The following is a 22,316-nucleotide window of genomic DNA, read 5'->3' as shown; positions in this document are numbered from 1 at the left end:
CGGAAAGTATACGGGAAATTGACCGTATTAATTTGGAAAAATCACTTTCTGTAGTGGACAATGGGTTAATGACTCTGTCCTCCAGAATTTTTTCTTTGGACAGCATTGTGTCTTCAGCAATCGACATAATATCGCAAGACTTACTGTTGTTACAACACGGTCAGTCTCAATTGCGTTCTATTGTACAGCTTGGCTGGACGTTACAAAATCTGCGTTCAGGCTATGTGCCTTGGCGTTTAATCAACACAACGTCACTATTCAATATCTTTAACCTTACTGATAAACAAATCAGTATGGCACAGAAGGGTGCTGATTATACAATCCTGGGAAAACAGAAAAAGTTGGCTGGACAGGAAAAATTCACAAAGAAATTCTACAGCCACGCAGTCTATACGTACCACGTGACCACTGGATTAGTATTCCAAACACATTTATTTTATCGTTTTTTGCTAAGTTTCTTAAAGTTCCAACAAAACAAGCACAAACAAAATGACCATCAGAACAGTGGGTTCATGTACACAGTATCTACAAAAATACAATTTTACAAATGTACAATACTTACAACAATCGAGTCAAACGAGACGAATAATAACACACCAAAACAATAAAGCATGAAGTGATTCAATTAAATTGCAATTATATACAGTGCAATAATGATGCATGAAACAGAGAACCAGTCCTTAGAACTATAAAACCAAGGGACAGGCGGGATTGAGATGGAAATGGGTGCCTGCCTGTCTACCAAAGCCTGTGGTCAAGTATTTATAGAGGGTTACACTACTAGGGTCCAGAATACTGAGATTAGTTGTATCCTAGCGGCACCCTTTGAAATTGCCACAGGGTGGGAGTGTCGACGCGTTTCGAACCTAGATGTTGTAGGTTCTCTTCAGGACAGGGACTGGGGACGATAGATCTGTAAAGACATACAGGGTAGGTGTCAAATAGATATCTCATAGTACTATGACAGTCTACTCTGGCTCCAAAGAAAAAGGGGAATAATTACCTGCACAAGGCCACAAACGTTGCCGTAGTGTGGGTAAGTCGCAAAAAGCATTCAATTCTGAAAAAACATATAAAGAAAAACTCAGCACGGTCAATAACCCGTTGCGTATGGGATATTAGCGCAACAATGGATTAGCGTGGAGCCTTAGAGAATGTTGATGGACAGCTCTCATTTTGCAGCACAGGTGATAATAGCTGGAAATCCAAACTGACAGTAATACGGGCGCCGATTGATTCCTTCTAAACGAGTAAGTGTTTTGCGCAAATTGGTAGCATTCTCTCGTGCCGCTAGTTTCTCCGGCCATCAGACCGTGAGACTAATACGTAAACATTCTCATTCCTGTTATAGCAGGCTCCGGTGAAATTGACACCGCCTGCCGGCCTGAATTGGGTTCTGTGCCAAGGCGCCCGTATTACTGTCAGTTTGGATTTCAGGTAGGAACGGTCTCCCTTGCTCCTTGCGTGTGAATGGTTAGCTGTATTCAGTCTTCATAATCGGCAGTCTCACTGACCTTGAATTTTTAATTTTTTATTTTTCTCTTGTGGCCACTCTCCCAGCTATTATCACCTGTGCTGCAAAATGAGAGCTGTCCATCAACCCTGAGTGTGCACCGCGTGGCGGGCATCACGTTTTCAGTTCACCAGTGTGTGAATTACAGGTATGATTCACATTCTCTAAGGCTCCACGCTAATCCATTGTTGCGCCAATATCCCATACGCAACGGGTTATTGACCGTGCTGAGTTTTTCTTTATATGTTTTTTCAGAATTGAATGCTTTTTGCGACTTACCCACACTACGGCAACGTTTGTGGCCTTGTGCAGGTAATTATTCCCCTTTATCTTTGGAGCCAGGGTAGACTGTCATAGTACTATGAGATATCTATTTGACACCTACCCTGTATGTCTTTACAGATCTATCGTCCCCAGTCCCTGTCCTGAAGAGAACCTACAACATCTAGGTTCGAAACGCGTCGACACTCCCACCCTGTGGCAATTTCAAAGGGTGCCGCTAGGATACAACTAATCTCAGTATTCTGGACCCTAGTAGTGTAACCCTCTATAAATACTTGACCACAGGCTTTGGTAGACAGGCAGGCACCCATTTCCATCTCAATCCCGCCTGTCCCTTGGTTTTATAGTTCTAAGGACTGGTTCTCTGTTTCATGCATCATTATTGCACTGTATATAATTGCAATTTAATTGAATCACTTCATGCTTTATTGTTTTGGTGTGTTATTATTCGTCTCGTTTGACTTGATTGTTGTAAGTATTGTACATTTGTAAAATTGTATTTTTGTAGATACTGTGTACATGAACCCACTGTTCTGATGGTCATTTTGTTTGTGCTTGTTTTGTTGGAACTTTAAGAAACGTAGCAAAAAACGATAAAATAAATGTGTTTGGAATACTAATCCAGTGGTCACGTGGTACGTATAGACTGCGTGGCTGTAGAATTTCTTTGTGAATTTTTCCTGTCCAGCCAACTTTTTCTGTTTTCCCTGTTGTTGAGATCCGGGCTGGGTAGATGTAGGATCCAAAACCTTCATTGTTTCACTGATTATACAATCCTGAGCATTGAGAAACTCGATAGATTACCAGTGACAATGTCAGAACGACCTGTCAGTGAATGGATAATACATGGGATAATTAATATTCCAATATCAACCTTTAGGTTTCAATACTGCCAAAAATATATACAGGCTGGCATGTACGAAAAATTGGGAAAAGGGTACATTAACACAACATGGAATTTGCCCTATTCACATGCATGTGTCAGTAATAAAGGACAGAAAGTGTTTCTTAGTGGCAATAATTGTGCGATGTCACTAAGCGGTACACTTCTGTGTAATGGAATTAGTTTGCATGGAGCCTGTGAAGGGAACTCAAATAACCTTTCATGTCACCAGCTAGGCACACCTGCAACAGAGATAGAACCATTTTTTCAAAGACTCTATAATGGGAGTTACATTCTAATTGTGGACCGCAGATGTTGTAGTCTTATGCCCGGGACTCCTTATCTCGTAACTACGACTGCGAAGGTCAAGTGCTGTGGACGCTTATTGTTCCCCAGCTCCTTTCCAGACAGGGAGGCAAGGGCATGGCCTAACTTGAAAATTACTTCTATTCGAATAGATACTTTAAGCAGAATGAAAACAGTGCTTCTTCAGACGCCGACCAGGCTCACGTCATCAAAAGAAACGTATGATCTCCTAGTCGCAAGGACGACTGCAGAGATTCACTCATTGTTATCAACTAATTCCCCCATACATTTCGCGGAAATCCTGAATGAAATCTTAAATATTTCTGATACCAGTGGAGTCTCAAAAGTATTTAAGACAGTATTTTCAATGGCATTAACACCATTCAAAGCCATACTGGGTATTTTTCCAGATTTCGTCCATTCGATTTTTGGCGGACTTCCCCTCATTTTGGGACTAATTGCAGGAATCCTATTCTTAGTCCTTATATTTCGTTATGGCAAACCATGTCACAGACAAAACACCTGCGACAAGGGAAGAAACAATCAGAGCCATTGGATACCGGGACCGGATATCAAAAATCCTGGGACTTTCCCGGCTTAGAGACCTGAACATGACTTGGTTTCTTTCATTTCGACCAATATGGCATCGATGTGTTTTACCTGTATTAAGGTGCTTGCTGTGCGGAGAAGAATGCGTGTTGGACACCTGTCTGACGCTACAATCAGATGCGCCAATGGATGCAGAAACATTGTTGAGTCCAATAACGGCTCATGCTTTGTGCTGCCCTCAACGGCTACCAATCCTGATGACGGCATTCGTGGAAACTTCACCACTACGATTTAGGGGTAGTGAAGTTCAAGATGAAAGCAGCATCGATCAGGTACGACCTTCTGTCAGCAATACTAATCAAAACGTCAATGGAGACAATCATGCGCACGAATGCATGGTTACACCTTTTTGCGAGTTAGTGGAACTCTCCCAGGAAGCTGTTGACAGCTTTTTCGACAGTCTAAATGATATGATGTTCTCACCAGAGCAGAAATAGAGACTTTTGAGCAAGCTAGCACACGGCGTTCCAAACACCCTGAATTTGGCCTTCAACTTTAATGATAAAATTACATGAACAATTTTCCCTCCAGTTCACGGACAGCAAATTTTTCGGCAGCCCCAAAATATTTTGTTACGATTTTTTCGGGACACTAATCATCTGCTTAAAGTGAGAACTATTCTTAGAGAACTAAAATTTATATTTTTAGAAACTTTATAGACATTAGCTGCCCGCTGGTATGTTCATAATTATGTTTATTCTGTGATGAAATGGTCTCGAACTTTTTTTCTGTATTAAGAGCCATTTCATGTGTAAATTCTCATATACAACTTAGCAATAGTGTATACATATGCGTGATTACTTTAGCATTATTCTACAGCGTGAGTGCATATAATACATATGACTGCTTTTTCCGTATATTAGATAATTTCGAAATGCATTATGTGTATTTTGGGGTGGTAAGGTATACACGATACTCTACAGTATGTTTTACTATGCCTAGATTCGTAAATATGGCCATAGTTAGCGTGGAGTGGGTGTGATGTATTCCTATAGGTTCTGTATCGATCCCCCTATTCCTGACCCTGTTCTGGTTAACAAGTTAACTAGCAGCCATCCCATGATGCAGAAACCGTTATCTGATTAAGCCACACCACGGCACAGGAACGTGTTATCTGATTAGGTCATAACGCTTGCCATCTAATTAGACAAGCAATATTACTCCAGCCCCTGATAAGGCATACGGAGTTCTCAAAACAAATCAAACCTATGACAACCTGGGAAAAACCCTGCGGCCATTGTTTTGATTTCACCGAGAACTTCAGCAAAAGAATGTTCTAACGACCAGCTCGTATGACATCCTTATTGACGTATCTATGTCCATCCTTACGTCAATCTCGGCACCTTACAGGTATAAATATTACCGGTATTGCCTTAAGCAAGCACACGCGGTGGTGACGAGATCGGAGCAGCCAGACTTGCCGAAGCCCAGAGCAGAGCAGACCCCGCTGGCGCAGCCCCGCCTTCCTGACGCGCTGAGAACGAGACGCTGCTTTCTCCTGCCGAGAAATCCAGCTCCGGCGCTTCTGAGCAGCCCTCGCAGGCAGCTTGGAATATCGAGACCAGATACGAGAGATACCATCCCTCATTCATCCTAAATTCCAGGTACAGAACTGAATAACCCCTTGCAGAGAATTCTTGAGTCAGTCACTTGGCAAAACAAACTTAACTTAAACTGCTACTTTCTATTCCCGCCCACGTATTAGGCTTAGGTCAGGTACACTGGGGTAGGCGTAGTTAGAAACACCAGTTGAGTACGATTAGTCAAATGTATATGTGTATGTATCTATTTTATCCATTTTAAACCACCTTATGGCTTAGAAACCATATAAATGTGTTTACAGTATTATTTTATACTTCTGCTTTTATTGTATGCACTTTACTTAACCATAAGTATTGCGATAATATCGATTCATTTCTCTTGTATGAGAAAAGAGACTGATCAATAAATACCATCTTTTTATTGAACACGCCCGTCTCTTCCTTTTCTCTACAATCTGGTGAGACTAAGAATGCACATACTGACTGAGTAAAATAAGTTGTCTTTTGTTTTCACACGACTCTAGAGATACACTCTTGATTAGGGGAGAGCAAAGTTGTCATGTTCTATGGTTGTCAGAAACTAAATCCCTTCTTGTCTATCCAGGGAGGTTCAACTCCTCCTTGCCTATTCGAGAAAGTTTCTAGTGAACTCTGAGCTAGCTGGCAAACCCAAAACTTTAAGTCTAATATCGACAATAGAAGACCTAGTTAACGTCTGGTCTAGGCCTATACTATTGAAGGTATTATTCCAATGCGCAGAGCCTATTGGGATAATAGGAACTACACTACATCAGTCCCATGGCCAGTGTCACCCGCTACAGACCTAACGGGGCACCAGTCAGTGGTGCCTGCAGTCCCCATTATCTTTTCTCATCAGCCATGGAGCCACTGGCCCACATTCTTCAAGAAAAAGGCTGCACAGGGTAATCCCCCTAGGGGATGACACTCATGCAGTGCCTCTTCATGCAAGCAACATGTTACTCTATCTCAAAGGCATATGGGAGGTACCAGACTCAATCGCATGTACGTTACAAAGCTTTGCCCAGGTATGGGCCTCAAGCTCAAATGGGCCAAGCCTTGCCTCTTCCCTTTCACCGCCAACATGCCTAACCCCAATCTCCAAATTGACGGACTCCCATTACCTTGGCAACCCGTCACGTTCTGGTACCAGGGAATACATATTTACTGTGAAACTACAGATCTCCTGGATGGTACTGTTGGATGAGATGTCACCTTATTGCGCTCACTATTGCTGTTTTGGCAAACCCTGCAGCTGTCTTTGCTAGGTTGCATCGCCCTCACCAAAATGGTAGATCTAACGACTATTGAATGTTTTCGCTAACCTACCCTTATAACTTCTCAAATCATTGTTCCACTCTCTTGACCATACAATCGATGATTTTATTTGGCACGGGACACGAAAAAGGGTGGTGCTGGCCCAGCTTTGCCTCCCCACAGACCAAGGCGGCTTGGGCGTACCAGATGTTAAGCAGTATTATTTGTCTCCAATGAGTGGCCCACTGGCTATCAGGTCATCAACTGGAGGACACAGCTTCCAGGTCTCCCCAATGGCCTCTCATCCACATACTACATTCTTTCATCTGACCGCCAAGTTGCCAATACCCAACACACCCATGATATGATTGGAAGTCCGCTGCTTCCATAGATGCTTTATCTGATTAGGTGGTTAATGGCTGATGCCCTGCACTACCTCTCATAGGGATGCCTAGGGGTAATCACTGAGGGCAAAAAGGACCCTGGCATGAGGCAGGACTCCATCCCCTGGGGAACCTGTAACAAGATGGGGCAGTCCTCACCGTGAATGAGTTCAGAGATAAAACCAGCCTTCCCCAGGGTCAATTTCTGTTACATAATTCCACCATACAATCCTTGATAGCACGCTGGGGTGGCATGTAGCAAGAACCAGACATGCACCTCACAGTCCACTTGTGAAAATCAACTTACAGGCCCTAGGTACATTATGGAACAATATATTAGGGACTTCTAGGCAAATCAAATACGACAACTTGGAGTCTCCCAATTTTACCATGTTGAAAGGAGGAGCACAAGCTCTTTATCTCTGGTTAGCAGGGGTAACGTGCATGGAATCTTAGGGTCCAGCAAAAGGTGACAAATGGGGGCGATCACACAGAAAAGGTAGATTTCCTTTAGGAGTGTGGAGTTCAAAATGGAACGTGAATCTCTGCTTTCTGTTACAAAACCACCCTGATGCAAGGCATCAATGTTCCACTGCATAGAGTCATGCCCTAAGGATTTAGTTAAAATGACAGGCGATCTTGGTCTGTGTATGTTGAGCGGTGGCAGCAAGTGAGAAAATAATTAAATGTACTTACTGTGACTGTAGGTAGCAACAAAGCCTCCATATTCAAATGAGTTGTCTGTTCTCAGTTTCACGTACAAGCTATTTGTGGTGCTACGGATTGGCGCTGGTACTTCAAAGCCGCAGAGTTTAGCGAGAAGTTTCCCATTGGTATTGTTTCCATTGTACACCTTGAAAAAAATACCAAGGCGCATGTTATTTTAAAAGTACATGAATTGGCTCATTAGTGCATATTAAATCATTTTTTTCTTTTGCAGTTTTATATAGCACAAAACGTGGACCATTGGCATTAGAGCAGTTTACAAGAGTGCCAGATTACATTGAATTTTTTTTAAATATTAATTTATCAAATATAATAATACAACTGGAGAGATTTTCATCTTTTAACAAATCCCCAAAACTCGTCATGTTTTTAAAAAAGATGTTTTCGTGCATCTGTTCCATTGTTACAGTATGTTTAGCCAAATCGCTGTAAATAATCAGTTTGCAGGGCAGAAGACGTTATTTAATGAAGGCTTTCCCATGAGCTCAAACTATATAGAAAAGACAAAATAAACAATGGAGAGGAATCAAAATAAAAAATTCGAATTACAAAGTAGAGAGTTTAAGTAAAAAAGTGCTAGAATCTAAAGAAGGTGAACGATTTCTTAAAACAGAAACATGTCGACATCTTTACATACCCACAAGTACATGCTGCCTTCTGCCCAACTCAAATAAAAGTGGTTGGAACTGGTCATAACATAACCACACTGCAGAATATTTAACATGCGAAAGTGAAACGTACTGCAGGTACATCTAGGGAATTCTGAATTTTCCTTGAAGAAGTTTTGGAGAATGCTTTAAACTAAGAAACTCGATTATATTTAGAGGTGCACAACACTGGTGTGTTATAGTGAACACAAAAACTGACAATGGTTGTGGTAGACGGGAACCTCGAACCCTGTAACTGGGAAAAGGCACTCTCTACAACATACGCATTAACTCTCCAAGTTAGAAAATGCACGGCGACAATTAGAAACAGAAAAACGCAGGTCATCAGCCACTCCCTCTTCCAGGTGGAACCTTGACCCGTGAGGGAGGATCTGAAGGCCACACGTGGGTGTGTGCGGTCAAATATGTGTCTCACGAGCTGTAAGGGCTTGTCTCAGAAGGTGGGATGCAAGGTGCCCCCAACAACGCCATTTGTGGAAACCCTTCTCCACAGTTGGGATCACTTCAAGGTCAGATTCTGTCTGTCTTTAAAGGTGGGTGGGGACTGTACTACTTCTGGGTACTCCGTGACTGGTCCCAGGACCAACAATTCTCCTACCCAAAGCACGCTCTGAGGCACACTGTGCATCACCTCTTGAGTGCTGCCCATTTAGTGTGTCCATCAAGGACTTTTTTGCCAAGCCTCTGTATGATGTTGGATATGCATTGGCAAAACCATTCCCTCATTTCAAGGAGACACAACCCCATCGAGGGGAGGGGCAGATCTCTTTACATTTCAGAAGCTCCAAATTGATACCCATGCAAGTAGCATTATACATAAACTGAAATGCTCCAGGAGCGCAAACATTATCACATACCCCCGTTGTGGTTCTGGGTTTCAATTGTTGAGGTGCTGTTATTAGATTATCACTAATTCCCTGTTATTGTTTCAATTCGTACAGAAAATACAGATTTCTGTAGCGCCAGGACACCGTTTGGTAACAGTGCAATCTATAAATGTTATAAATAAATAAATACATTTCATGTTTAAGACCACTACAATGGCATCTTCAATAAATACCCACGGTCCTCCGTTTTTATGTCACCATAACGTATCCTGAGACAATGGTTATAATAGATTATGTTCACAGCAGGTTACTAGCGAGAACTATGTATACATACAGCAAGGTAGTCGTGGTTGCAGTTTTTATGAGACTCCAAATGGAAGCGTTGGAACTGGATTTCTAGTTGAGTGCCACTGACTGCTTTCAGAAGCCAATAGCATTCTGCATTATGGAAATAAGGCATTGGATAGTTGGGAGACATGAAGGTGCCCGATGGGGTAGTCAGGGTTGCACCACAGCCTGGAAAAGTAAACAAGAAAACAACAATTAAGTACTGAGTTTAGATTAATGTGAAACGATCAAAGGGTTATATATCATCACAGACTCTTTTGGTTGTATTGACTCTGAGCAATATATAGTACTAAGGACTGGGAAGAACAAAGTTTAACAATAATGAAATAAGATATTTATAAGCACAACATGAGGTACACCGTATTCTGGTCCATATAAAATATGAATATGTAGTTTATAAACAGTAATACCATAATATAAATACAATGAGAACCCTGCCATCATACAAGAATTTCCATATATAAAAATACATTAATATGTGCCACCTGCCAAAAGTAACACATCGAACAATTGAAAAAATGTAAATGAAGTTCACAAGACGTGACGGGTCTGGTAAGGCAAACTATAACAAATAAGGATCTGGAGGTGAATGAGTCCAGATGAACTAGAGATGAGATGGTCTAAAAGGAGATAAATCGAGAATTGAACAACAGGCCCCAGTTGGAGGGAAATAGTAGCCTTCCTCAGGAAACGTAACCAGTGGCCATTGTCAAGGCCCGAGCAGAAGCTGGGATAGCAAGAAACGGCTGGGTTATTTTTCCCACCTCCAACACCACCCTGCCAAGCCCATGCCATTGTGGGGTTATGTGGCAGAATACATCACCCAATCCGATAGGGTCTGGCAATGCAGAAGGATGGTGGTGGGTGGTGGTGTGACCTACAAATTAATAGCGCCCGTAGCCTCTGTCTCCCTCCTCTCAGGGTTTCAGAAAAGCCTGGGCTTCACCCCAAGAGCATGTCACATATGCAATAGGGCAGGAGTTAAGTCAAGGGTGCCTCCAGCAGTGGGGAGTGGGAGGCTGCTCCTATCACCCCTCCATATCAAGGTTCACTGGTGATGCCAAGGATGATCTCCCTGAGGTATGTGTGCAACTACTGAAAACTCCTCTTCGGGAGAGGAGTTGACCTAACGGCTAGGGCAGTCGTCCTCGAATCTAGAGAACTGGGTTCGAGTCTCGGCAACAACACTGAACATCCTGTGATTCTGGGCAAATCACTTAATATCCTCATGCCTAACAACTACAAAAAATGAATGTGTCCTCATGTAACGCAACTGGTGCTATGTGAAGCGCTCTGATACCCGATTCAGGTCAAGTTCTCGCTATATAAAAAGGGATTCCTTGCTAATACTGCACACACACTGTATAATTCTACTGCACATACACAGTTCCCAGGATTCCATATGCTCCCTTGGAAGGCAATTCTTGAGTTTATCAGTGTACTCTAAGAGCCCGGCCTTGGAATTCTCCAAGGCGTTTCCTAGTGATACCATGCCCATATAGAGTTTCAGCAATGGGATCGCTAAATAATCACCAGGGATTTCCAAGGGTGGTGGGACTCCAAAAGTTACCCGACTCACCATTGGGAACAGGGACTTCATTATAGTGGTGCTTGTCCTGCATGCTGATGTCCACAAACAGGATGGTCGCATAGTCAGATGAAGGTGGTATTAATGTCTGGGGGAAGGACGTACATTCACTCGGATCTAAGTGAGAACTTACATATTTGAGTTCTCTTTTGAAGGAGGGAAATGAAGGAATGGTACTAATGGGCTGAAATGGAGCTCTATGTTGTGGGTGAGCCATTAGAAGAAAGAGCGGTCTCCAAGAGACAAATGTCAGCACCATTGAGAGATTGGGACCCTATTAAGATTTCAGATTTATTGGTAGGTAAAGTGATGAATCAGAGTGTAGGGAACCTAAACTAAACAGGCCTGTTTGAAGACACATCTGCTTTCATTTAGAACCCATCTCAAGGATGAGACCTTTGCATTTTGGAATACGTAGATTTGATGTGACCACAGCTAGTATGGACTTGAAAATGCTGTTAGGTAAAAGCCAGAAGTAGCTGAAGGTTCACACAGAACACAGAGCTACTCTGCAAACATTCAGGTTTGTGTGTTGCTTTTAAATGAGTTTTTTAAGACTGGATGTTCAGCCACGGCCCGTGGTGGAAGAGCAGTGGGGCTGGTTGGGGGGGGGTTATTTAGACAGACTACAATGAGGAAAATACCTAAATAATGAGCTTGGCTGGGTTAAATTCTGTGCACAACCATAAAGTTAGCAAAGTTCACTAAATTCCTCAAAATGCTCCCAAGGATAAAGGAGAAACAGCCACCCATGTTCCAAAAAATTAGGTGGCCTGAGAAGTCCCAAAATTATAAATAACAATCAGTCTTTATCCTGAGCAAAAAACAATAATGTACAAGAGTTTAAGAATGTTTGGTGGTTGAAGACCTTCAGCTTTAATTCCATGTATTCACTTCATGTCTTATAATAGTCCTATCCAGCAATACAAACGTTACAGTTTAGTTGTTACAGCGGTTGATACAGTCACAGCCAGGTGATAGATGTAGCCAACACTTGTTTCGTCATTGGGTCATAACCCTACGACTTCCTCAGGGCAATACTAAGTAGAAACAATTGCACGACAATTTCAATAGCAGATAATTCCATTTTCCAAAACCTATATCTCCAAGTAGTTGGTAGTAAGAAATGAATATATTTAAAGGATCTTTCAAAGCTGGCTCGGAGTACTCCCAACCAGTTACCAGCGATGATGAGCAAAAGTACATTTTTTATTTAATCTTCCTTCATGGTCATCTGTCGAATCCCCCCAACCCAGCCCCACCGCTCTTACCTGTGCGGGCCGCGGCTGTGTATGTAGTCTGTCTGTATACATGGGTGCTTGTGTTTTGCCGGTATGCATGAGAACCTTTACGTATGTTGTATTTGTGACTGGGTTTTTGTATGTGTACTGTATATGTGAATTGGATACTTTATGTTTGGTGGTCTGTGTGTGCATGCAGGCTACCTTACCCCATGTGCATATTCAGATACATGTGTCAGTGAATCTCAAGCACCACTCTGTTCACATGCCCGGCCTATTGGTTTAGTCAAAGCCTGAGTATTTGTAACCCTCTTTAATACAATATGAGTACAAGTATTTGAGACACAATTTAGGATCCAGGTCTTTCATAAAGGCATTTGACAGATTAATGTTTACATGTCTTATATGAATAGTTGAAATGTATTTGGAGATGTCATGCCGTGCTGCAAGGAGTGCAATTATTTCACAAATATTTACCTGTGGCTGTGCCATCCCAGTGAGCCACAAACCCTCTGCTTGTGAGACTGCTATCACTTTTAAATTTTACCCACAGTCTGTTGCTGTGAGAAAAGATGGCTGGTGGCCTATTTCTATTGCAGTATTTGCCCAGGGACACTGATGTCTCATATCCTCCATCTCTGAAATGAAACAAAAGGGTAACACATATTTATAAGACCCTGGCTATTTGATAATCAGTGTTTGCATTTGGAAATATCAATGAGAAGGGAGTTTATTAAATCATATCTATCCGTAACATTTCATCTCTTCTTAATGAACATCAAATATTTTATCGATTTATTGTTGTGGTAAAATTGTTACCTCAAGTGGCATTGTTCACATTTGGACAGTTCTGGTAAAAGTGAAACACAAAGCATAACCCAAATAAATTTACTAGCACATGCTAATGGCAATCTACACTGCTATGACAATTCATGTGGCAGCAATGCACAAGCTCAAACAAGGCTTCTCGTTGCTGCAACGCATTTCTTTGTTATCCAACTGAATGCCACTTAATATATATCCACCAAGAAGAAGGAAGGCTGAGTTGACCAGCTGGCATTCAAACCTTTAATCATGGGATCAGTAGCAGATCACGGCAGTGGATGCAGAAATCCACTGGGCCACAAAATCAAGCCAACGACAAGCACTTGCCAAATTTCTTGCATGATGCAGCAGAATTAAAAAGGCAAACTTCACACTACTAGAAATCTACAAGCATGGTAATGAAAAAACAGGCCCTGTTCTAGAGGCAGGAAGGCCAGGGCTGTCCATGTTAATGTTTCAACTATGCCTGCAGCCAAAGGTATCTGCCTTGTTGCCTCACTTACCTCATAACTAGAACTTACTTGGATTTTGAAAGTGTCTGTAACAGGGCAGTCAAAGTGGAAGTGCAGCAGCATCTGTTATGATGGGCCCCCACCAGGCCTTTCACTTTGATAAGGCAAACCAGACTTTTTCTGTTTCTTGCGAGTACAGTGAGCAGCGGATGCTATGACCCTTGTTTTCTATAGTTAGACAACAAGGCCTATCTCGCCCCCTTGGCTCTCAGTCTGTTCTGTCTTTGGGATTTGTAGTACTGCTTAGCGCCATGAAACCGCATTGGTGTACGTGCACTCTAGAAATATTTTTAAACTCAAACTCTCAACTCGTGGGGCTCAGAGGTGAAACTGTATAGTAACCTTTTCCATGCTTTCCTCAGTTGTTCACAAGGATGGAACACTCTGAGTGGCATTAAGAATCAAAGCTTTCTTTCTCTTCAGTACACTACCGATTGATGATTAATAGGAAGGTTCCATTGTAGGTGGTATCTTTCAAAGGCCTATAAGGCTGGGTCAAAATTATCCACAAGTCAGGTTATATGTCAATTACAGTGTTTCTTTGATATACCATCTGTCATTCAATGCATAGTGTATTTAGTAAGCTGATCAAGGACATTCTCTATACTCAGTGGTATACCCCAAGAGAATACATTGTACTTTAATTCTATGTTCAAGTCGCAGAGTGCAATACACAATGATTACTTCAGTTTCCTCACTTGAAAGGGCCGAGCCGATTAGGGTTGCAATTTCAGCTGAGCTTCTTGGCTTCTGTACATACCCCCCATCACTTCTGTTTCCCAGGTGGCATCTGTCTATTGGTGCTCAACAAACTATGCTTCCTGTGCTTACCTGAGCCTTCTGGCTGTGATAGAGCACTCATCTTTGTTGATTGTTCATGGTATTTCATACTCTTCCTTAAGCAAGCAGCACCAGTCCTGCACCAAAGTACTGCAGTGAAAGGTATTGAAGCTGCCATGCTCTGCCTAGAGCTTTTGTTTTCTACTGTTCACCCAGAGGCATAGTTAACATTGGATCAGCAGGTGCAGTGGCACCCGGCCAAGAGTCCTAAGGAGCCAGTTGATCCCTGTCAATTGCTGTAGCTTACTACACCAACAGCAGTCAAATTAGACATTTTTCAAGCTTGCACCTGGGCCCATGGCATCCTTGTAAGGCTTCTGTGTTTATTTGTCTTTTCACGATGTTCATTGCTCCTGCTAAGGCATTGTGGAGCAATGCTCCTATGCTTGGTAATTTTTAATTAATTGGTCTCGCTATACTTCCTTGGCCAACCACTACCTGAATTTAGAATAGTACACTTTGATTCATTATAACTTGTCTTGCTTAATTTCAGTTGTGGTTCTTTTAGATCCCCGGCTGTACTTTATGCTTAAATGGTGTTATTAGATACTCACTCTGAACTAAAACACAAAATTGTCTTCAGAGATACATCTTCCAAAAAGAGTCTGACATGTTCTTTCTAACTAAAGCATTCATATTAGCTGGGTCAGTAAAGGTGTTGGTGGATTATACCCTCTGGCTACTGGCTATTACTCCACAACTGAGCACGTGGAGTTATTGGGGTACTTTTTAGGTCTCACATGTGTCAGCGCATTTTACACACACTTGTGAAAGATATTTTGTTCTACAAGGGCGTGGCGCCCACCCATTGCTTGCAATTAGTGGGCTTCATTGTCACTCTCATTTGCGGCCTTCACATTGTGAAGCACCGGCCGGCTTCACTTCCTCTTCTTTCAGCTGGAACACCGACCGTAATGATTGCTTCATCTGAAATAGAGTCCATTCATCTTTTCAATTTGCCTCCGGAGACATTTAACATAATATCTACTTTCTAAACAGTATTAAAACTATAGATTCATTTTGCAATCCAGGTCCGCCCTAGCTACTCAAAAAAGATTTCGCTTTCTTTGCTCCAGCTATACCATCTCTTTTACATTTGTCCACTTAAAGACTAATATCATTGGCTTTTGGGGAGAGGCTTGTCACTCCTCTTGCAAGTCCAATTTGTCTCTATCAGCTCCATCAAGCTACCATCCTATTACAAATCTGCCACTTCTGATCACAATCTCAGAGGACGTGGTGGCTCAACAATTTAAATCTTTTTTAGATCTCAATGCCATATGCTCCCTTATACAAATTTGCTTCTGACTAGAGGGTTCTGCTGATCCGTCAAAGGCACTGTGGTTCAGTCAAAGAGCCAGGTCTCGAGGTCCTTCCTGAATTGAGGCAGTAACGGTGATTATCTGAGGTGGAGAGGCAGGGTGTGCCAGGTCTTTGCTGCGAAGTAGGAGTAGGATCTTCCACCAGCCGTGATCTTGCGGACACGTGAGACAGTGGCCTGGGCTAGTTGGGAGAAGCAGAGGTCTCTGGTGGGTGAGTGGAATGCGAGGCAGTGGTTGAGGTACGCAGGTCCCGCGTCGTGTAGGGCTTTGTACGGGTGTGTGAGGATCTTGAAGGTAATCGTTTTGTTGACTGGGAGCCAGTGGAGGTCTCTCAGGTAGCCGGTGATGTGGCTGCAGTGTGGGATATTGAGGATGAGTCTGGCGGAGTCGTTCTGAATGTTCTGCAGTTTCTGGAAGAGTTTCTAGGTGATGCCAGCATAGAATGCGCTGCCATAGTTGGGTCCGCTGCTAATGAGTGTGTGGGGGACCATCTTTCTGGACCTGGTGGGGAGCCACTTGAGGATCTTTTGGAGCAGGTGTAGCGTGTGGAAGAAGGATGATGAGAAGGCATTGATCTAGCAGTTCATGGTGAGCGAGGAATCCAGGATGATGCCAAGGTTTCGTGCGTGGTCTGTGGGTGTGGGGGGAATCCAAGATCTGCGGGCTTCCAGGAGTAATCCCAGGTGGAGGGGTGGAACCGAGGACAAGGACTTTGGTCTTCCCTGAGGTGAGCTTGAGAGAGCCGTCCTTCACCCAGTTGGTAACAGCCTTCATCCTGTTGTGGAAGTTGTTCTCTGCGACTGTGGGTTCGTTGGTGAGGGTAACATGGATAAACATTAAGGTCTTATGTACAGTTTACAAATGCCTCCCTGGGTTAGCCTCTGAGTATTTATGATCTAAAATCAACACCCAACCACCGCAGAAAGTGCTAAGTAGCAACAGCAAGCTCAAGATGCTAGTTGCTAAATTCATTCCAGTCACTAAAGGTTGTTCTTTCACTATCCAATGTAATACGTTTGGAAACCTTCTTCCACTTGACATTAAGGGCCTGACTGAGAGTACAGCATTCCAACTACTCCGTTATAAAAGTGACAGATATCAGGCCACCTTATTACAAGTGTCATAGGATATAATGTACTTGTAATAAGGCAGACGGAATATCCGTTATGTTTGTGATGGAGTAACTTGTCTGCCAAACTCTAAATCAGGACCTAAGTGTTTGCTTAAGCTTCGGATAATAACAGAGGTGCTATCACTTTGTTTAGGAACTCCGTAACTAATACCACTTGGTCTGGTGGGGCATTATAAATGCTTTCAATCTCGCAGTCAACTGAATTAATTTCAAGTTTTCTAAGCAGGTAGTTTATTCGCCATTGTGTACTGCACAAATCTGAGTCTGGAATGTTTTGTGTCTATCCCAAGTATAGTCATGGTTAAATTATCAACGTGTGGCATAGAATTGTATGTGTAGCAGTGATTTTGAGGAAATCTTCAAGTCCATCCTGTAAAAAGGTGTGGTTCTATTCCAGACTTAAAGGTCACTCTCAACATAATCTCCGCATGGTACCCAATTATATTTCATGGAAAAATCTTACATATGCTTAGTTGAGTTTCAGAGAATAAATATATGTCATAAGGGCAGTTTTAGTACTCATGCATTACTGGCCAAAAGCTACATTGCAAGTAAATGTGCCTGAACATACCTTTTTAAAAAAAATTCTTTTAAAGAGCATTCAACCACAGCAGATCTCAAGGGAGTGCTCTATACATGGATTATTGAAGTCTACATTGCAGTAAGTACCCTTTTCATCCACTGTGGTGCCTGTCTATGATTGTAAAGAGTTAGGAGCTTATTTATGTAAAAGTAACGCAGCTCAGCAAGTCACCTTGCTGTGCTATGCTGCGTTATAGGGAAATGGCAGGAATGCACTGTATTTATTACAATACAGTGGATTCCCCTTCCTTCCCCACCACTGGTGCACAATGGGCTGCCAAGAGCTAACGTAATGCACCCTTGGACAAAGGTGCAAGGGTGCCTGCATTGCATGCAGTATTGTCTTTGTGCAGTAAGAGGCACCTTCAGCCACAAAAGAATCCTGGAAGGCATTTTCCTCTTTCTATGTGTGCTGCAAAATGCAGCACACATAGAAAGGGGAAGTAACATGGAAAAATAAAGATATTTCTCCTCGTTATGCATGAGAAGGCGTAGCATTTTGTCATATTTCCAGGTCTACCACTTTTGGTAAGTACCTCAAAATTCATGGAGAGTTATGTGGGAACACCAGCACAATGCCAGTGGATTGCTTTCCCAGGGCAGCTAAACGCAACACAGAAATCTGAGCTGCGTTGCATTACTCTGGATTTATGAAGCCACTCAGGGTCACACAAGGTGGCCTAGCATGGGATAAGGAATCACATTTTGGGCTTGCATCGCACATGCACTACGTTGCATGGTGCAACCATGATGCAACCCCAGTCATAAATATTTCCCTTAGTTCCATGGCATCAGTGGCTGCTGCTACGGAGAATGCTCGGAACCCCTTGAAAGAGCAGCAATGAGAATTGACAGTCTTTGTAGGCATGCAGGTAGATGTTTACCCCTGCCATTTAGTGGGGTCTGACCATTCCTATGAGGGTGGAGCCTCCCGGCCCCTCTTGAATGTAAGGAGAAGATTTCAATGGAGCAAAGCCAGAAAGGACATTCCTCTGAGAGTATGGTGCCCTGTCTAATTCTCAGAAGGTTCAGAGGATCCCAAGGTGGACAGCCTTTGCCAGGTCCCAACCTACCTGCTCTGAAATGGAAAGGTTTAATAGCCAAATCCATAAGAGAAGGCTACATTTTTTCCTTCGTTGGATGATGTGGACCCAGCATGTGCACCACAAATATGGTTCATCCTCGCTTGTAAAGCGGGGTCTTTAAATGCGATGGAGCTATGCCTGCCCATTCAGTATTACAGAATGTGTTCCATGTATTGCCTCTAATGCTGCCAGTGAAGGGTGCAATGCGAACACTGATGCTTGTGTTGGCCTCACAATTTCTCATTGCAGCCTTTGGCTAGAATCCCATGGACAGATGGACTGATTCCCCAAGGTAACTTAATTAATAACAAACTCCATTCAAATGAAATATATTAACAAATGGGATTTGTATTCTCTCTTGTTAGAGTTGTGAATGTTACTAGCAATAACTGCATTTTTTTAAAATTAACCGAAGACTTCAGTATTAATGTTGCGATTGGATTTTATGTCACGTGTATACTCGTGCGGGATATTGCTGAAAATTTGATTCTACTTTTGAATGCAAAAAAACTGGTAAAACACCATTGATAATCACAGTATGGTATTCTATATGACAAACAAGTTTCTGTTAATGTCAGCTGCACTGTAATGCACCCTCCGAACCCCTGTTTCATGAGAAGCTTCCCAGTAGTTTGTTCTAATTTCCCCCTTTAATGCCCTTTACACAGATAATCACCGTTGAAGGAGACCCCTGGGTCATAAAACACTGACGTTGGCACACCCCTACTGAGTTAACAGCTGCAGAAACCCAAGAAAGGACAGCTGCAAAATCAAACTACCAGAACACGGGCATATCAAGTCAGAAGTGATTTACATCTGCATGGAGAGAGCTGCAGAAGCATCACCACTTAACCCCTTAACCTCTAACATCAATTGATGCAGCAGATATGCAAAGGGGGTCACCAGAACTTAAGAAATATACTCAAACATTAAGATTCTATCTCAAGGTACTAGTACTGGTTGCGGAGATTGAATAATAAAATCAATTCATTTCGCCTTTCTTCTTTCTGTGCTTTTTTATTTTGTTATAAAAAATATGAGCATCTTTATTTTTACTGTAAAGGCACGGCAAGCTGAAAATGCAAGTGGTAAGAAAAAATTATGCATTCCAATCTTAAAGTTACAGATATTTTATCAAACTTTTCACAAATGGATCTTCATAGTTGTCAAGTGGACTCATATTACGTGAAACACTGTAAACTAGTGTTGGCTTTTTAGCAAGGGGCTACAATTTTTGAGCCTATGCTTACAATGTTAAGAGAAAAATTACAGGTTCAAAAACACAAACACCTTTCTACACAGGATCGCTGAATACATATGAACTAAACCTGAATTAGCACCAAATGTCAGTATGAGTTTTTTCTTAAGGGGTTTGAAAGAGCCAAGTTTGTTGCTCATATCATGAGAGAGCCCTCAAGTATACTAATTCCTTGTGTGAGTAGCTCAAACAGTTCAATCTTTTTCTTTCCATTTTGGAATTTGAGTCATTTTTTATCCCATTAGAAAATCAGGACTACAAGGCCTAGGCTGCACAAAATTGACATGGAGTGGGGGAGCTATTTACACATAGGCCTTGGAAACTTGAGAGCTGTGCAGACACTTACTTAAACATAAACTGTGGTAAAAACAAAATCATTTGTGCAGGGCATGCCCACATAATCATGCCCCATGCCAACAAGAGGACAATTTTTCTGTGGGGCAAGCTCTGCAAATACAACATAAAATGTGTGATGATAAAATGAAAATGCAGCAAAAGAAGGAAGTTTTCACATTTGTGACAACCACTAGACCTTGATGACATTTTCAAAGAGGTGTTGCTTACCTGATTTCCACATGAGCATCTTCGCAGTCGTCATTGAAGGAATCCACGCGGAATTCAGTGAAGTTGAGCAGAATCTGTTTGTTGGTTTCCACTGTGATGGTGTAGACACACTCTCGGCTGCGGGGAGAGTTGTTGGGATAGTCGGGGGATGTAAACATTCCGGAGGCCTCTGTATAGTCTTCCATACACGCTTTTCAGGACAAAAGGGCAAGTGGAAAATGAGTACTGACAAAATATTAAAATGCTTCTTTTTAACTAAAGCTTATATAACATGTACAATAAATAGCGTGTAGATTGTTTACTATGAAGAAATTATTCAAAAGCAACTTCTTACTGAAAAAAAAGCAACATAGGAATCTATATTCTTGATAAGCTGCAAACATCTTTAGGATTTTGGGGGCCCTGGGCCAAACATATTTTTGGGGCCCCTTTTTGAAACAGCTTTGCACTTATGATCCAATTATAGCTCTTTCATGCCCTTTGTGACTAGGTCATCCAGAGTCCACAAGCACACCCTCCAAATTCTAAATGTGGTTACATCTAATATTTAGGGCTAGTGAAGTGTGTTTTCACTAATATATAACAGCAGCAGCTCACTATTATTGAAAATAATCTCTGTGACACCCTCCCATTTCTCATATGTGAGGCCCATGGATGTTGTATGAATCATAAACACAACATTTCTATGCAAAATGTCTGTAATAGACCTTCACACATCACCCACATTAAAATAAATCAAAGGAAAACGAAATTTAAAACAATCTGTTTAAGAACTATTTAAGGTCACCCTGCAGAACAGAGATGGCTCTATCAGTCGCCCTGGGGACCTGGGCCTGAGCCCACTCTGCCTATGCATTAAAACGTCTCTGAATTATACGACTGTGAGTGACATCACAGGAAATACAGAAGTAAACCAGCTGATGGGTGACTTGAGATAAAGTTCGACATTTGTTCTATGTCATTATGGATACATTGTTACACTACTGCCCGCCCACCAATGTGATCTGGAAAATGTGCTCAAATGGTTCATTTCAGGTAAACCAAAACTACAAATCCCAGAATGCGCTACACTGTGCTAATTAGCAGCCCAGACTCTCATGACAAGGAGCCATCTGGAAAGATTAGATTTAGAAGCGCCCAAGAGTTATTTCATGATGTGCTATTTTATATTGAAGGCGTCGTTATCCAAGGAATAAGTCTGAAATGAAAGCAATTATCAAGGAGGGATTTCAAAAGATAATGTGAAAATGCTGGTGAAATGATGGATAGCTTAGATAATTATTTTCTCTTTATGCAGGACAAATAGTCAAGCTGCATGCTGAACATTTCAACGGCTGCTCCCCTGTCACCAGGAGCGCCCTGCCTTTTCAAACAAAAAGTGCATTGCATGATGGGACTTGTAGTTTTGCCTTTTTCACTTATTTTCCTTTCCTTTACACTGAATGAACCCTTCAAGGACCTACTGATTTAACTTGACCTAGTTAAATTAATCTCTGGACTAAGTTGTGATTTTTAGTAATGCAGATTTGCTTCTCCCTACATGCTCTCATTAATCCGGATCACAAGACCCATTGCTCTGAGTTCCTGTGGAATTTTAGTTCGTGAACTGAACATCATCTGCGCCATCTTGCCCATTCCTCAGACTCACGTATGAACATACACGACAGCCATTTTAGGTACCATGGTCTCCCTGTTCACGATCGATCATCAGCGCACTTCCCTGACCCTGCAAGCATCCCCCATGCACCCTGGCTGCCCCCGCTCTCACATGCACAAGTCATGAACCTTCCCCTTCCGCATGACTCTATCTCTGGGAATCACACCCCGCGCCTGACCAACACCTCCTTTCCTTCCATGAATACCCCTCTGTTGATAAACCCTTCCTCTACGCTCGATTGTCCACACGGACCGCTGGTCATCCCTTCATGAATATCTCTCCTTTGATGACCCCTTCCTCTGAGCCAGATTGTCTGCACGGACCGCTGGTCATCCCTTAGCCTGAGGAT

At 42.3% G+C, this 22,316-nt stretch overlaps 1 protein-coding gene across 1 annotated transcript in view; it reads right to left on the bottom strand.

Annotated features, from left to right (window-relative positions):
• Positions 1 to 22,316, bottom strand: part of CUBN (cubilin) — a 1,583,269-nt gene that overhangs the window by 1,081,106 nt on the left and 479,847 nt on the right. The window contains exons 23-26 of the mRNA XM_078663578.1: positions 20,311 to 20,500; positions 12,668 to 12,828; positions 9,348 to 9,529; positions 7,489 to 7,645 (exon numbers count right to left, since the gene is read on the bottom strand). Coding sequence (XP_078519704.1) covers positions 7,489 to 7,645; positions 9,348 to 9,529; positions 12,668 to 12,828; positions 20,311 to 20,500 — 690 coding nt within the window. The remainder of the gene's footprint in view (positions 1 to 7,488; positions 7,646 to 9,347; positions 9,530 to 12,667; positions 12,829 to 20,310; positions 20,501 to 22,316) is intronic.

This window comes from Lissotriton helveticus, chromosome 10 (genome assembly GCF_964261635.1).
Source record: "Lissotriton helveticus chromosome 10, aLisHel1.1, whole genome shotgun sequence".
NCBI lineage: Eukaryota > Metazoa > Chordata > Amphibia > Caudata > Salamandridae > Lissotriton > Lissotriton helveticus.
This window is presented reverse-complemented; position numbering and strand designations above follow the sequence as displayed.